Source organism: Mustela nivalis, assembly GCF_964662115.1.
Source record: "Mustela nivalis genome assembly, chromosome: 5".
NCBI lineage: Eukaryota > Metazoa > Chordata > Mammalia > Carnivora > Mustelidae > Mustela > Mustela nivalis.
Window position 1 is genome coordinate 87,049,685 of NC_139024.1, and position 16,486 is coordinate 87,066,170.

General features: G+C 39.5%; 2 protein-coding genes across 9 annotated transcripts in view; one reads left to right on the forward strand and one right to left on the reverse strand.

Moving 5' to 3' along the window:
• The window catches only part of TREML1 (triggering receptor expressed on myeloid cells like 1), a 79,045-nt gene that overhangs the window by 40,601 nt on the left and 21,958 nt on the right, over window positions 1-16,486 (reverse strand). The window contains exon 6 of one of the 2 annotated variants that reach the window (XM_082731731.1): window positions 7,728-7,813. The exons of the other annotated variant lie outside the window; for it this stretch is intronic. Coding sequence (XP_082587857.1) covers window positions 7,772-7,813 — 42 coding nt within the window. The 3' untranslated portion in view covers window positions 7,728-7,771. Of the gene's footprint in view, window positions 1-7,727; window positions 7,814-16,486 lie in introns of those variants that run through there. 2 annotated transcript variants of the gene reach the window in all.
• The window catches only part of LOC309865410 (adenylate cyclase type 10-like), a 41,082-nt gene that overhangs the window by 16,255 nt on the left and 8,341 nt on the right, over window positions 1-16,486 (forward strand). For all 7 annotated transcript variants that reach the window (XR_014312075.1, XR_014312076.1, XM_082731712.1 and 4 more), the window contains 13 exons: window positions 27-216; window positions 706-761; window positions 1,489-1,642; window positions 1,804-1,993; window positions 3,185-3,271; window positions 5,245-5,516; window positions 6,058-6,191; window positions 6,809-6,937; window positions 7,699-7,974; window positions 8,995-9,324; window positions 13,805-13,868; window positions 15,152-15,371; window positions 15,727-15,852. Coding sequence is in view for 5 of the 7 variants with exons in the window: in XM_082731712.1 (XP_082587838.1) it covers window positions 27-216; window positions 706-761; window positions 1,489-1,642; window positions 1,804-1,993; window positions 3,185-3,271; window positions 5,245-5,516; window positions 6,058-6,191; window positions 6,809-6,937; window positions 7,699-7,974; window positions 8,995-9,324; window positions 13,805-13,868; window positions 15,152-15,371; window positions 15,727-15,852 (2,228 nt within the window). In the remaining 2 variants the exon portion in view is untranslated. The remainder of the gene's footprint in view (window positions 1-26; window positions 217-705; window positions 762-1,488; window positions 1,643-1,803; window positions 1,994-3,184; window positions 3,272-5,244; window positions 5,517-6,057; window positions 6,192-6,808; window positions 6,938-7,698; window positions 7,975-8,994; window positions 9,325-13,804; window positions 13,869-15,151; window positions 15,372-15,726; window positions 15,853-16,486) is intronic.

Below are 16,486 nucleotides of genomic sequence, written 5' to 3' on the forward strand. Positions count from 1 at the left end.
CTTTTCTTTCTGTCTCTCTGACACAGTTATTGGCCCAAAGGTGAGCCTTGTGGCCAGGATGATAACTGCTTATCCAGGTTTGGTGTCCTGCGATGAGGTAACATATCTAAGATCCATGCTGCCTGCTTACAACTTCAAGAAACTCCCAGAGAAAATGATGAAAAATATCTCCAACCCAGGGAAGATGTATGAATACCTTGGCCATAGAAGATGTATGTGAGTGTCATTAATAGTTTTATTCCCATCTCTTTTACAGAATCAGGATATAGAATCATCAGTGTTTGAGTGTATGAAACTAGAAAGAAAGATGTTTCTAGTCCTGGCCTACAGGAATAAGAGACATAAGAAGAGGGTTTATTGTCGGAGATCTTTAGCTTTTCTGTTTAACTCTTAGCTAATTCCTCAGTGAACTTCTTGCTATCCAACAGGAAGAGAATCCAGTAGGTCACGAATCTGGGTGTTCTTTTTTACTTTATTTACCTCACAATTAATTTACTTCTCTGGACCTAGAACAATCAGTATTCTCCCCTTCCTGATCCCAAAGATTTTTAATTTTTTAAAACTCTTTTATATAGAACTCTGGACCTTTTCAATTATCTGAAAGTACTTGCTGATGAGACAATTTGTCTTCTAGCTATTTAGAGATATACATTCTATCTATCCCAATCTGTTACTAGACACGTTTCCCTTTGTCTTTTTTCCCAGAATGTTTGGGAAGAGACATTTGGCCAGAGATAGAAATAAAAATCACCCTTTGTTAGGTGAGTTTTCTACCTTAAATCATATATTTTTTTCAGCTATAGATGGTTAAATGTGATTTTTTAAAAATGCAAGACTAAGTGCTTCTAAGCATTATATTAAAAAATAGCAGCCTTCTTACTGAATTTATGTTAATTTTGAAGAGGCCTTGCCATTTCTTTTCCGTGTTGAATGTTTTCACTTCAGGTAGAGTCTTCTCACTTTGCTTGAGAAGTACCAACATTTAGTAAGAATCTTTTTAAGTCAGAGTTCAGCTTTTGAGGTCTGCTTATTTTCTTGTGGGTCATCTCTAGAGGAAAATTTTTTATCACGAGACAGCTGGGAGAGGACCAAGACTATTACTACACACACTGTATATTCTCTATATTTATCTTAATTTATATCTATTAGTCTATTGTCTTTATGTCGCAGTGACTGACTTTGAAGACTAAATTGTTATAATGGAAATTGTTACGAAAAGCTAAGAGGATATATTAGCTTCCATGTCTGTGTGGTCCCTAATTATTCTTAATGTTATTTCTTGGGCTCAGGGGCAAACTGCCAAGTCCAACACACATTTCTGTATAGTCCAGAGTTGATTTTATGCAAAGGGATGTGAAGCCTCATCAAAGACTGGGATTCTGCCTAGGACTCTAGGGGGAAAAATCATTATGAGAGTTACCTTTGCAAAATAAATGGAGTGTCTACTAAAATATGCAAGAGTATTAGGTGCTCCCTGTCTCTCTACAGACCGGGAGAAAGAACTAGAAGCTTTCCAAATGGCACAGCAGGAATGTTTGCGCCAGAAGAAGGGACAAGCAGTTTTGTATGAAGGTGGAAAAGGCTATGGAAAAAGTCAGCTGTTGGCTGAAATAAACTTCATAGCCCAAAAGGAGGGGCATAGGTAAAGACTCCTGCTTTCTGGCTCACCGTCTACTTCTCTTGAGGCTCCCTTCCCTTGCTCGTGAGACTCTTTTATCATTAGATTCAGCATCCTTGGGCTGGTGAAGTGAGTAACCTCTCTGTAGGTCAAGGGACTCCCAGTGACCATATTACATTCACCAGGGTGTTATCATTGAAGCTGAAGGAAGCAGATTTCAAGCAGTGCTTCTATGCCATCCAGACCCTCATGGCCATCTTCTTTGACATTGATACGTGTCCAGCCTATTACCGGCAAGAGTGCCTACACAAACAGCTCCGTGGGATAGTAGAGGAACCTCTTCACTGCCTTTTTAATGACCTCTTCTTTGTGAAGGTAATGAAGGCGGTGGCTTTCTGAATTGGATTACTAATGTTAATTTTGATGGATAGTTGGACCCAGGACTGTTTTCTAATCTAATGCCCTTAGGCCATATGTGTATAGCCTAAGAATGCACCATTAACAATGACAAGGTTGAGATTTGAAATCCCTTTGACATCAAAACTCAGGCTTTCTCTTTGTTGAGGAGAGTAGTTCTAGGACTGACTAACACTTGCTTGTGGAATGTCATGGCACAAATTACTTTGTCTGAGCCTACATTTTTTTTTCACCTGTGAAATGAAGATTATAGTACTTAATGGGATCAGTGCATATATTTTGAAGGAGGTGGTATTTAAGAGATCATAGTATAAGTGTGAGTGCTTAATCTGTCAAGCTAGCACTGACCAGTTGAGTTTCCCCAGCAATTGTATCCATGTGTTCTCAAGTCAGTTGAAATGTTTTATTCTTTAACCCTAGCCATTAGTTTGTCACTTGGACCAGCAACTGAATCTCAAAAGCTTCTAGTGGTCGAGGGTTTATGCGGTACCCAAGAGTGAGCACGCTAAGAATTCCCTAATCCACAATTCCATTTATTCTTCCTCCATCACTTCTAATCTACCAAATCTGCAGGGCATTGTATCTAATGGAAAATAGATAAAAGGAAAATCTCCAATCCCTCAGCATAGCCCTGTTTTAAGACAGGCCTTGCCTGGGGCTCTGGCTCTTGCCAAAGTGCTGTAGGAAAAACCTCACTTTGACTCTTGGGTCTGGGGTAACTCACATGCCATGGCCTAGCACAATGTTAGGAGATGCCTGTTGTGATTCTTTCTGACAATTTCATGCACTCATTCATTCTGGCATACTTGGAATAACTGGGGTACTGGAGCTGTCCAAAGTGATATTGCTAAGTCCAACCTGTCACTTTACTTCTTAGTCATGACCCTTTAAGGGTTTGCCAGAGTCTAGGTATGAAAAGGACCTCTTTCTCTCTCTCTCTCTCTCTCTCTCACCTCCAGTTGACTTTCCATCTCACTCACTGAACTCTAATTGTTGTTGGAGTGGCATTTGTGACCCTATGCCCAGTCCTATAGAAGAAACCCATTCTCACTCAAAATAGAATCATTGTCTGTTCACTTTGGAGAACCTGTGTATTTTTTTTTAGATTGTCATTATGAATGCTAATACATGAATAATTTTCCTGGTTAGTTTCCCTTGTCCTTCAAAGTTTCGCACATGGATGACCTGACCAGACAAAAGAAGGTTAAGGCATGTTTTTTTCAAGTGCTTCAAGAGGTGGGTATTTTTGCTACATACCATTAACTCTTAATATGTGGAGGTGGTTTGTGGTTATTTTAATCTATCCATAGTACACCTTGACTTAGGCCTATTTGTGACATCTTCATTGCTTCTATCTATCTTTAACCTTGAATCAATCCCATTACACAGAATACAAGAAAAATTCTTTGCTCTTCCCTGATCCTTGGTGGTTCTTTTTTTTTTTTTATGTTCGGGTAGCCACTGTATGGTACATCATTACTCTTTGATGTAGTGTTCAGTGATTCATTATGTATATATGTACACATAATGTTATGTTATGTTATGTTATGTTATGTTATGTTATGTATAACATCGACTGCACATCACAATACGTACGTGTTCAGTGATTCATTATGTATATATGTACACATAATGTTATGTTATGTTATGTTATGTTATGTTATGTTATGTATAACATCAACTGCACATCACAATACGTACCCTCCTTAATACCCATCACTCTATTATCCCCTCCTCCCACCCTCTCCTTTCTGAGACCCTCAGTTTGTTTCCCAGGTCCATAGTATCTCATGGTCATCTCCCTCTCTGATTTCTCCCCCTTCAAATTTCCCTCCCTTTCCTTGTATTCCTCTGCTATTGCTTATGCTCCACGTATGAGTGAAATCATATGATAATTGCCTTTCGCTGCTTGACTTACTTCACTCAGCATAATCCCCTCCAGTTCCATCCATGTCAATGCAAATGGTGGGTATTCATCCTTTCTGATGGCTGAGTATTATTTCATTGTATATATGGACCACATCTTCTATATCCATTCATCAGTTGAAGGGCATCTTGGCTCCTTGCACACTTGCACAGTTCGGTTATTGTGGACATTGCCATTACAAACGTTGGGATGCATGTGCCCTTTTTTTCACTATATCTGTATCTTTGGGGTAAGTACCTAGTAGTGCAATTGCTGGGTCATAGGGTAGCTCTATTTGACCCTTGATTCTTAATGAAATTTTAGTAACTTAATTTAAAACAGTGTTTTCTGAATGCAAGCAGATAGCTGTTTTACTTCTTATTTATTACAAATATACTCAAGCCTTAACCCAGATTACAGAGTCAAAAATATCTATGAGCAGAAACTGATGTAGTCATTCTGGAAAGAAATCTAGAAGTTACTAGTCAAATTTTAATAAACTGCATCTTCTAGACCTAGCAATTCCACTCCTGGACCTATGTCTCGGGTAATCTATTTACTGCAGTGTTTGTGGAGGTGAGGGAGGCATTGGCATGAACTCATGGATGAACACTATGCAGGATAATGCAGAAGTTTAGAAGTAAGGGAATAGATGAAAACATTGCAATACTGAGTGGTCTTAATTCTGAATAAAAAGAGAAACAATGAGATTTACACGGTAGCATTTACATAGAAAATTTACTTAACTAAACAAGGATGCACATTTTATAAGAACACAATACAAACAAAAGCATTACAGTGAACACCTTAGAAAGGTTACCTGCTGCAGCAAGGGAGTGGGGAATGTAGATAAAAATGAGTATTTTTTTTTTAAGTTTACATGAGTGGGGCCTGGTAATTGGTAGTTTTAGGAAGTACTCAGTTAATTCTGATGTGCAGCCTGGTTTGAAAGTTACTGATATAAAGTATTATGAATTCCCACAGTTTGAAGCTTTGGCCAAAATGAAATGTTTGAAAGCTTCAAGTTTGATTTGGAGAATATTTTGATGTTCATTTTATTTTTCAGTTAGATTATTTTCTTGTCCAAAGAAAGTATATTTCTTTAGAAATTAGGTATACTTGGCTATATTTTATATTTATGAAATGAAATATTACCTGGACCTAGGATACACTTTGCTCAAAAATCCTAGACTGTTTTGATATTGTATTTAAATTGCTGTTGGGAAATTCATGGTACATTTGAAAATCAGGTTACTTCATTTCTAATCAAAGGTTGTCACTGTTTCTTTGCTGTTATTTTCAGGCAGTGAGGGAAACACCACTGATTTTCCTCATTGATGAAGCCCAATATATGGATGCGGCTTCCTGGGAGTTTTTGGAAACATTACTCTCCACTGTGCCCATCGTCATGGTGATGACATTGACCCCTATCTTCACCCTGTGTGGCTGTGCCCAACACTTCCTGCAGAGCTCTCAGGCTGTCCTTGTGCCCATTTTGAAGTTGGCAACAACCTCACTGTTGAGAATGGCATGTTGGGAACTGGGGGTGGTGAGCATCCCCCAAGAGCTACAGATGTGAGTGGCTAGGACAAGCTGGGCACTTCATTAAGGGCAGAGCCAGTGCCATAATATAAGTGAGAAGACACAGGTCTCACTTACCCATGTTGGGGGAAAAGAATGGCCTTAATAACCATGATAAGACCCAAGATCAGATTTAAGGATAGATAGTCTCCTAGTAAACCACTAAAGGGCTACCTCTCTAGGCCATCATCCAGGTTTTCACAGGACAGTTCGGACTAGGAGATGGCTTGCTTCTGGTGTCAGTTATATGTGGTCAGGCCACTTTCTAGGGCTCTTTGTAGGGGAAAATAGTTCTTTTTAATAGCAATAAAAACAAAATAGTTAAAAAAGAGAAGTTACTACTAAAATACATTTCAAACTAATTAGAAAAAAATTTATTTTTACATTTCTGTGTTGCTGCTTGCCTCCATTAGTGTATATCATCAAAAGCTGACTTTACCAAAAGAAGAAATATTCCTCAGTATGAAATATCCCTGTACTTGGCTCTCTTCAAGTGGCCATCTTAGTCAGCAATCCCCTACTTACCTTTCTACAGCTACCTTCTCCACAGGTGCTTTGGAAACCCCCTCTACTGTGAGGTCTTATGCCAGGACCTTCTCTCCAAAGATATGTTGCTCTTTCACGACCTCCAAAAGGAGGAGGAGAAGAGCAAATGGGAGACCCTCTCAGGTAAGCTTAGCTTCCAAGGTTCTACTATTGTCCTGCTTCTGGGGTTCATCCTTTTTTATGGCATCACCTGATCCTTATGAGGCATGTGCCCTTTCCCTACTAACATTATAAGCAAGAGTAAGCCTTCCTGGCCTGCTTCAGAGACCTTAATCGAGCCAGTCAATCTATTACAGTTCCTTTTTGAGCAGCCGAGGAGGTAGGGATAGGAAAAGAGGATTTATAAACCTAAGAGTTCAATAGAGTATTGCACATTAATTACTGATGAGAAGGATGACGTGATGATTTAGATGGGGTGGGAGAAGGGAGGAGAGTGGGAGGAGGAAAGGGTAGAGGTACGTGTAAATCTGGAAAGGCATCCTAGGGTTGTGAGGGACTGTGACAGAAGAGGGAGCTGCTGGAAAATAAACAGGAAGAGTATAGATACTGGATACCACATGGTAGAGAAAATATTGTTAGTTTCTAAGAGAAAATTAGACAGGAGGGTGGAGAAGCCACTTTAAACATATGCTCCATCTTCATCCCGTTAGTTTCTTGACTAACTTTTTGTAATACTGTGCCTTTAAAACTATTGTCACTGAGCATGGTGTTTTCTCAGTCATAGTCTTCTTTCCCTATAGCCAATGCCATGAAATCCACAATGTATGGTATTCTTCCTGCTGGCTGTGAAGAAGACGAAGAACTTTATATCTGCACAGTCAAGGATAATGTGAACTTGGATACAGTGCTTCTTCCACCATTATTAAAAGGCAAGTCCCTTGAAAACCTCAAGTGAAACAATTACAGATGTCATTGCACTAGTAATTTGGTGATTGATTGAATATAAGTCTCTCATTATCATGCTAGCTCCATTTTCTTCTAAAAATAAATTGCCTTCTAGAAATAAGTTCTGGCACTGCCCAAAGAGTCTTTAAGAGATTTGTAATGCTACTTGAGTAATGTTTCACTTAAGTGAGCCCCTTATTCTCTAGGGCTGACTAATGATTGAAGAGTTTTCTAGTCATTTGATAAAAATTGGGTCCTGTGTTTCCCTTTTTGCATATTCCCGTGCTAGAGGAGGCAGGCAGGAAGGAAGGTAATGTTGCTGAGATTTAAGAAAACCTATCTGTGGTGCTTGTAAAGAGACAGTGTTATACACATAGCAGGAGTTAAATAGAAAGAGGGCGAAATAAGCTTATAATGATGCAATAAAGAACGGAGAAACCATCAGAATTGAGTAGGCATCAGATAGGGGATGTTCTTTTTAGAAATGAGAAAGGTTTTGGTGATGATGGAGAGAATAGTTTCAGTGGTGTGGTGAAAACCTCATGGTTGCTGTTGGTTGAACAATGAATGGGGAATGAGGACAAATGAGGACTTGGAGAAAAGGCTCTCTTGAGAGGTTAGGGTGAGTGGAGAAGGAGAGGACCAAAAGCAAGCCTTTTATTTTATTTTTTTTAAGTGAAGAGATTATCAACATAATGTATTCTATGTTTATAGAAAGCTTGTTCACTTCTCCCTCCCCGTCCAGAAATAGCAGTAAACCAGTTGGATCAGTTGAGCCTAGAGGAGCAGTTACTGGTTAAGTGTGCTGCAGTCATTGGTCACTCCTTCCACATAGATCTGCTGCAGCACCTCCTGCCTGCCTGGAATAAAAACAAGCTACTTCAGGTGCTGAGGGCTCTTGTGGATATGCATGTGCTCCGCTGGTTCAACAGGAATCAGGAGCTTCCTGCCGAGTCAATATTAGTGCCTTCCTCTATCAAAATTATTGAACAGACCAAAGAGGAGAAGAAGAAAAAGCCAGGTAAGGAAGAGCTGCTTCCTTGTTCTTACCTGAACAGGGAGCCTTGGCTGGGGATAGCTGTGTTCAAAAAGAACATCAGTATCCTTTATCATGGGCCACAATTCCCTGAAACTATGGCTAAGAAATGGGGAAAGTGATTATTTTAATCACAAAGGAGCCGTGATTATAGTGAATGAATAACCTGTATTTTTCAGAATTGTCTTAATTCTGAGAATTTTAGCTCCTTGTGTTAAGTATCTGTATCTTGATTTTTGGTTCAGAAAATATTCTCATAATCTTTTATTGGTTTCTAGATAGAAATAATAGAAAAGGAATAAACTGTTCCTAATTTTGAACTTTACAAGGAGGATAAACACATCTGGAATTGAAACAGACATGAGCAGAGAAAGATATACATTAAATAGCTTGCAATCTCAAATTCTCCACATGTTAAAATTGTGGCATAGATTACCAAAGCACTTATATTCCACAGATAATTTCCCTTTGACTTTGACATATTTTGGGGCCTTACATTTGAACAGAGCATTTTCTTCTTTCTTTCTTTTCTTTTTTTAAGATTTTATTTATTTGAGAGAGAGAGAGACAGAACATGAGCAGGGGGAAAGAGGCAGAGGCAGGAGAAGCACACGCCCTCCCTGCACGACTCGATTCTAGGACCCTGAAACCATGGCGTGAGCCAAACGCAGATGTTTAACCAACTGAGCCACCCAGACACCCCTGAACAGAGCATTTATGATGAGTTGATGTTTACAGTAACTTGTAGTAAAAAAAAAAACTCAATTTAGGACAAGCATCTAAGAAATCTATTCAGTGTACTTCTGTACCACTGACCATTTCTTCTCTGTGGTACATTGTACAAGATATGGTCAATATCATTCTCAGATTTGTGTAATACACTTTATACAGAGGAAATGTAAACAAAATTTTCTTATAAACTAGCAGCATGTGATTGGGAGTTTGCTATTGATAGCATAAAAAGCCTTTAAGGGAGATTCTCACATAGATTTTCCTATATTTCAGATGCTGACTCTCCGCTCAGTCTGCAAGAGGAATTATCCCTACCTCAAACAGAGCTGCTAGCATTTGGAGTGCCACTGTTACGAGAAGCTGCTTGGGAGCTGTGGCCCAAGGCACAGCAGATAGCCCTGCACCTTGAATGTGCATGCTTTCTCCAAGATTTGGCCTGCCGCTGTGGAAGCTGTCAGGGGGGAGACTTTGTCCCCTTCCACCGTTTTGCTGTCTGTTCTGCCAAGAGCCGCAGTGGGACCTCCCGGTTCTGTAGTTACAAAGATACTGGCTCAGTACTAACACAAGTGATCACAGACAGGTTGCAGCTGCCTTCTCCCCAAGGTAAATCCAGGGAGCAGAAAGAGGACACATGGGCAGCACTTCTCCGTGTTCATGTACTTGGAGTTCTTTATCCAAAAGGTGGAATCAAATTAAGGTAGAAAAATAGGCAGAAGAAGCCATTTATCCCTGAATCACCAGAAAGAAGAAAAATATAATCTCAGAGCTAGAAGGAACTTCAGAAATTGTGCTTGTTTTGGCTGGCAATCTTGGGCAAGTTACCTAACCTCAATTAATTGAGGAAAATAACAATGCCAATTTCATAGTGTTCCTGTGAGAATTGAATGAGTTATAATATATAGTATGCTCTGGATAGTGCCAGGCATGTGGTTAGTGCTCAGTACATTTTAGCTACTGTTCTTCTTCTTCCTCTTCCTCTTCTTCTTCTTCTTCTTCTTATTACTATTATTATTATTAAACTCTGTACACATATATGATACACATGTGTGTATCAGATGCTGCAACTAGGTATTAAGAATAAAAAATGAGTAAGCACGGGTCCCTGAAATTATAAGTTTTGGGGGTTGATACAGACATGCAAATAGAAAATTCCAGTACGAAATGGTAAAGGCAATGAAAATGCATACCCAGGCATTGGGGTACCTACAGAAGGGGCCATTGGCTTGGCCTGAGAAATGAGTAGGAGAAGCTCTCCCTTGAAGGAGATAATGCCAGAAGTGAGTATTCAGGAATAAATATGAGTTGGTCGCTTGAAGAAGTTTGCATTAATGGATGGATGCTCCCCAAAGCTGGTTGCCCTTCTACCACATCCCAAATGAGAGTTCACCTTCTTTGTTTGTCCAGTTATTGAACAGCCCATTTCATTGTCAATAGCTGTAACAAAGCTTCTTTCATCAAGGTGAAGTCTACCTTCTTGCAACTTCACCAGCTTTCCAGAGTTGTGCCCTTTTTTAAAAATTCCAGTTAGTTTACATACAGTGTAATAGTTTCAGGTATACAACACAGTGATTCAGCACTTCCATACATCACCCGGTGCTCATCATAAGTGCCCTCTTTATTGCCTATTACCTATTCAGCCCGTCCCCCAACCCCTTCCCTCTAGTAACCATCAGTTTGTTCTCTGTAGTTAAGAGGCTATTTCTTGGTTTGCCTTTTTTCCCCTTTGCTCATTTGTTTTGTTTCTTAAATTCCATATATAAGTGAAATCATATGGTTTATATCTTTCTCTGATTGACTGTTTTGCTTAGCATTATACTCTGACTCTATCCATGTCATGACAAATGGCAAGATTTCATTCTTTTTTATGGCTAAGTAATATTCCATAGATAGATAGATAGATAAATGGACACATAGATACCACATCTTCTTTGTCCATTCATCAATTGATAAACACTCAGGCTGCTTCCATACTTTGGCTATTGTAGATAATGCTGCTATAAATATCAGGGTGCATGTATCCCTTTGAATAAGTGTTTTTGTACTTTTTGGATAAATAATTAGTAGTGTGATTGCTAGATCATAGGGTAGTTCTATTTTTTTACTTTTTGAGGAACCTCCATACTGTTTTCCATAGTGGCTACACCAGTTTGCATTCCCACCTATAGATGATTCTCCTTTCTCTACAACCTCACCAAGACCTATTGTTTCTAATGTTGTTGATTTTAGTCATTCTGACAGGTACGGGCTAATCTCTCATTGTAGTTTTGATTTGTATTTCCCTGATGATAAGTGAAAACAACAGAAAGAAATAGACATTCCATGCTTATGGATTGGAAGAACAAATATTATTAAAATGTTTATACTAGCCAAAGCAATCTACCTTTAATGCTGTCCCTATCCAAATACCAACAGCATTTTTTCGCAGAGCTAAAACAAATAATCCTTAAATTTGTATGGAATAACAACAAAAGATCCTGAATTGCCAAAGCAACCTTGAAAAAGAAAAACAAAGCTGGAGACATCACAATTCTGGACTTCAAGTTATATTATAAAACTATAATGATCAAGGCAGTATGGTACCTCAGAGTCCACAGTATCTCCTGTGGACTCTGAAAAACAATCAGGGTTTTGGAGGGGTGGGTGGTGGGAGACTGGGTGAGCCTAATGGTGGGTATTATAGAGGGCACGTACTGCATGGAGCAATGAATTCTGGAACACAATTCAGCTAAGTAAAGCTGAAACCCCCTGCTGACCACAGTAACTCTCGTGGACTATGGCATCTCGTGCCCTCATGATTTTCCTCACAGGTCTAACTTTGTGGTCCACTCTCATCTTGTCATAAATTCAATCCATATATATTCAGGGATTTCTTCTATTAGAAGTAGCTATCAAACTGGGTGGAAAAGAAATTTAAAAAAATAAAAAAATTTTTAAAAGACAGTATCGTACTGGCACATAGATCAATGGAACAGAATAGAAAACCCAGAAATGAACCTATACTTATATGGTCAATTAATCTTGGACAAATCAGGAAAGAATATTCATTGGGAAAAAGAAAATCTCTACAGCAAACCCTGTTGGGAAAACTAGACAGTGACAGCAACATGCAAAAGTATGAAATTGGACCACTTTCTTATACCATACAAAAAATAAATTCAAAATGGACTAAAGATCTAAATGTGAGACCTGAAACCACAAACATTCTAGAAGAGAGCACAGGAATGACCTTTTTGTAAAGCACTTTATTTTTTTTTTAAGATTTTATTTCTTTACTTGACAGACAGAGATCATAAGTAGGTAGAAAGAGGCGGAGAAGCAGGCTCCCTGCTGAGCAGAGAGCCTGAGCGCGATAAGAATTCAATCCCAGGACCCTGCGAGCCAAAGGCAGAGGCTTCAACCCACTGAGCCACCCAGGTGCCCAGAATGACCTTTTTGACATCAGCCATAGCAACTTCTCTCTAGATATGTCTCCTGAGGCAAGGGAAAATAAACAATTGGGACTACATCAAAATAAAAAGCTTTAGCCTTGCAAAGGAAACAACAAAACTAAAAGGCAATGTACAGAATGGGAGAAGATATTTGCAAATGACCTATCTGTTAAAAGATTAGTATCCAAAATATATGAAGATCTTATAAAACCCAGTATCCAAAAAATGAAAAATCCAATTTAAAAAATGAGCAGAAGACAAAAATAGACATTTGTCCAAAGAAGACATGCAGATGGCCAACAGACACATGAAAAAATGCTTAGTATCACTGATCATCAGGGAAATGCAAATCAGAGTAGCCCTTTCTTCAATATTTGAAGACAGCTGTTAAGACCTAACCAAATCTCTTTTTCTGCTTTGATAGTAGTAGGTGGTGTTGGCAGAGGAGAGGGATAAGGGAGAGATCGTGAATTTTTGATGGTAATGGACCAGAATCAAGAAGTTAATCTATTAATGTCTGCTCTTGCTGTAACATTCTGATGACTCTGTGATGGTAGACCAATGACTTGGAAAAATTAGTCATTGACTGATGAACTCTTTAGGCATTTGCACTATTGTACTTTCCAAGGAGAAAGAGGAAAGTAACAGTGAATGTCCTGGTCTAGGAAAAAATTACCCTATCATTCATATTTCCTGTATGACTTTTTCCTTTTGAGAGGTCAGTGTCAGCTTGAGATTACACAGCCTCATCAGTCTGTATGAGAGAGGCTCAAGACCTTCCTGGTACAACCAAACCCTGAGGATACTTCCCAGATTCAGGGCCTCTGTGCATGGCCATGCACAACAGGTACGGCACAAATCTAGAGGGCCCTAGTCATACAAGCTATGATGTGAGGGTGCCCCTGGAAACTGCATTGCAGTAGTGCTGCCAAACTCCAGGTTCTTTAGTTACCTTTGTCTCAATTTACCCTACCTTATTTGACATGGTTCAGTATTCAGAGAGCTGGTTCTTTTATTTAGCACAAGTCCCCCCTATAACAGTTCTCTGGGACCCCCTTTGAATCCCATGACCTGTGCTTCTGAGCCCTAATGGTAACATCTCCCCAACATTCCCAGTGTTTGCTTTTTGATGTGTGAGAAGGTAAATGCAGAGGAAGAGTCAGAGTTGAGGGATAAGGGCTATTGAAGGCCAGTTAGGTAAAGCCGAAACCCTCTGCTGACCACAGTGACTCTCATGGACCAGATGGCATCTGGTACCCTCATGATTTTCCTCACTAGGTCTAACTTTGTGGTCTACTCTCATCTTGTCATAAATTCAATCAAGATATATTCAGGGATTCCTCTATTAGAAGTAGCCATCAAACTGGGTGGTGGACATATTCTTTATTCATTTCTCTAGCAAATAAAATTAGGGGCTGGTTTGGGAGGTTTCAGGGGAGTTACTATTTGAATCATAAATAGTTGGCATTAAGGAATTTGTAATCTACCATTCTATTTTTTGTGTAGGCTAATATTAAACTTAAACTTACCATTTTAACAATGGGATAAGCAGTTAGGTCATGAACTAAGCTTCGGAGGAGAGGTAGGCAGGAATTGGAAATGTTCTCAGTTAATACAAAGATAGATAATGAAAGATAATCTTTTTCTCCCTACAGATAGTTTTCAGTTCCAGACAAAACCATTCAGAAGTCAAGAGACCTTCACAAGTGAACGCTGCAGGTAAATGGAGATGGTGAGAGGAGGTAGTGGGTGGGGGGGAATGGGAAATGAGACACAGGAGACCATTAAACTGGGCCACTCACCTCACCTGCAGACCAGGAAAGCATCTGACCACCCTGGAGTAGTGACACTTGTACTGTCCAGAGTTCAAGTTAACAGAGAATTGGAATGGGAATTTTTGATTCTTTGTAGGGAAATTATTTCTTAGTGTTTAGGAAAAGCTTCATTTAAGAGCTCTCAAATGAACTGTACACATAGCAGATTTTTCTCTGCTATAAATTTGCCTTCTCAATTATGTTTGTCTCCAGGTGATATTAAAAGGAATTTACATACCCCTGGGGATAAAAATATATGTTTATAAAAATTAAAAAAAAAAAAAGGAATTTACATTTCCCAATCATGTGCCTCCTGGCTTTCTAATGCCTAGTCTATTGATTTTAAATGTCCCTACCTTGAGTTTACCAGCCACTCTAGAGTTCCCAGTCCTGCTTATCCAACCTGATTTCTTATGGTTTTCAAAGAAAAATCTGTACTCTACAGAAATCATCCTCACACTCACCTGTATATCTGTACTCACACAGTTCCCTCTTTTTGAAATACTAAGTGACCTCCACATCCTTCTACTAATCAGAGTATTCCCCATTCTTCAAAGCCCTCCTCAGTTTCCATCTTTTTCAGTCATTCTGTCTCAGAGAGATCTAACCTCTTTTGAACTCATGGTGTTTGTGGGAAGTGCACTGGACTAGTAGTCAGAGAAGTGAGCTCTAGGTTTGGTTCTATTTAGTAGCTGTGAGGTCATTTAAGTCACTTAAGCTTTCTAAGCCTTAATTTCCTCAATGGTAAAAGGAACATAGTTTCTGCCTACCTGAAAGACAGTGTTGTTATAGGATGAGATGGTGCTGTATAAAATCAGGTTCAAATGTGTTATGACAAAGTTCAAATATGCCAATAGAGAAATGTATTTATTACTTATTGCCTTGTATCTTGTTCATGTTTTTATTTCACATGCTGTTAGTTTACTCTTCAGGTGTAGTTGTTTCTCCATTTAATCTGTGAGGTACTTAGATTGGCTTTGGGTTTTTAAAAAATTCTTAATAGGGTATTGACAGTATAGATCAGGTCCCTGACTTTCAAAACTTATGGAGTGATGGAGGAGAAGGCTAAACACAGAACCGATGAGTCATAAAGGAAAGCTTCCCAGAAACAGTGGCTTGGAGACCTGGGAATGCCCGAGAAGAGTGGTTGCTTTGTGACCACTCTCCACTCATCTTCTCTGCACAAAGAACAGAGGAAGAGTTCCTGGATCAGGTGAACAGGAAGCTGGTTCAGAGCACCCCCGACAAAGACATGCTGACCAGAAAGCCCTGTCACTGTGAGGAAATCCTGCAGTTCGTGCTCTCACCCCTCACCCGGCACTGCCTGGTCATCGGAGAGACCACATGTGCATTTTATTACCTGCTGGAGGCCGCTGCTGCCTCCTTGGACCTGTCAGAGAATTATATGGTGAGCAAGCTCTGCTCCCAGCCCTTGAGCTGAGCCCTTTCACTTGGGGAATTTGATGGGGATTTCTTACTGTCAGTCAGTTTGGGTGAAAAATGGAGCAAGATAGAGAAAGGTGCTTGAAGGGGTTAGCAGGAAACACCAAGTGGGAATGTGCTAGTCTGAGAGCACAAACTACTGCCCGCCCTGCCCCTGACTTGCACGTGCCATCCACCTCCCCATTTCTTACTGTGAGCTCACCCCAATTCCAATCCCAGTCTTGACCTCATCATAACCTTACTGCATCCTTCAACGTCATTGCACCACTAGGGTCTTCCAAATCCTAATCCTGTTTCTCCATCCCTTGTCTTGTTCGGAGGCCTTCTTTTATTTGAGGAAGGCAAGCAGTCTTCTGGGCCAGCCCTCAGCATTCTCATTTTTGAAAAAGCACAAGGTGAAGATCTGTCAGTTTGAGGAGGCCACTTTCTGCTGTCTTCGGTCAGAGGTAAAGTCAGGGCAGGGCCCTGAAGTTCGGGTTATTTCTCCTTGAGAGTTACCTTATTATTTCTTTTAAAAATCTTGGTTTTTTGTATGCAGTTGTAAATGTGATAATGCAAGGAAACATTCTACAAATTCAAAAGATTGCAATATACAATATGGAGAAAATGAAAAGAGCTCCATGCTATCCCCAGCATAGTTAATATTGTGCAAATTCCACCAGATCCACACACATAGGCATATCATTATTATTTTGTTATTTTTAAAATAGAATCATATTCTATATTCTCATTCTTCTGTAGCTGACCTTTATTCTTAATAGTACAGACGGAACATTTTTGCATATTAGTGTACATACAATCAGTTACAGCTGCCAAGTACTCCATTGTATGCTTATATCAAAGTTTGATCAGTCCCTTCTTCACATGCATTTAAGTTGTCTCTAATTTGAGATTATTTGAAGCCTTCTAAGCCTTAATTTCTATGGGGACAGAATGATTGTAAGTCTATTAGTTGTTTACCCTTATGATCACATGGCTGACAGGGAGGGCACTCACTGCTGCTGCCCAGCATCATGAGAGAGTATCATACCATACATATATTGCTACCCTAGGAAAAGAGCAAAATTCAGAATACAGTTT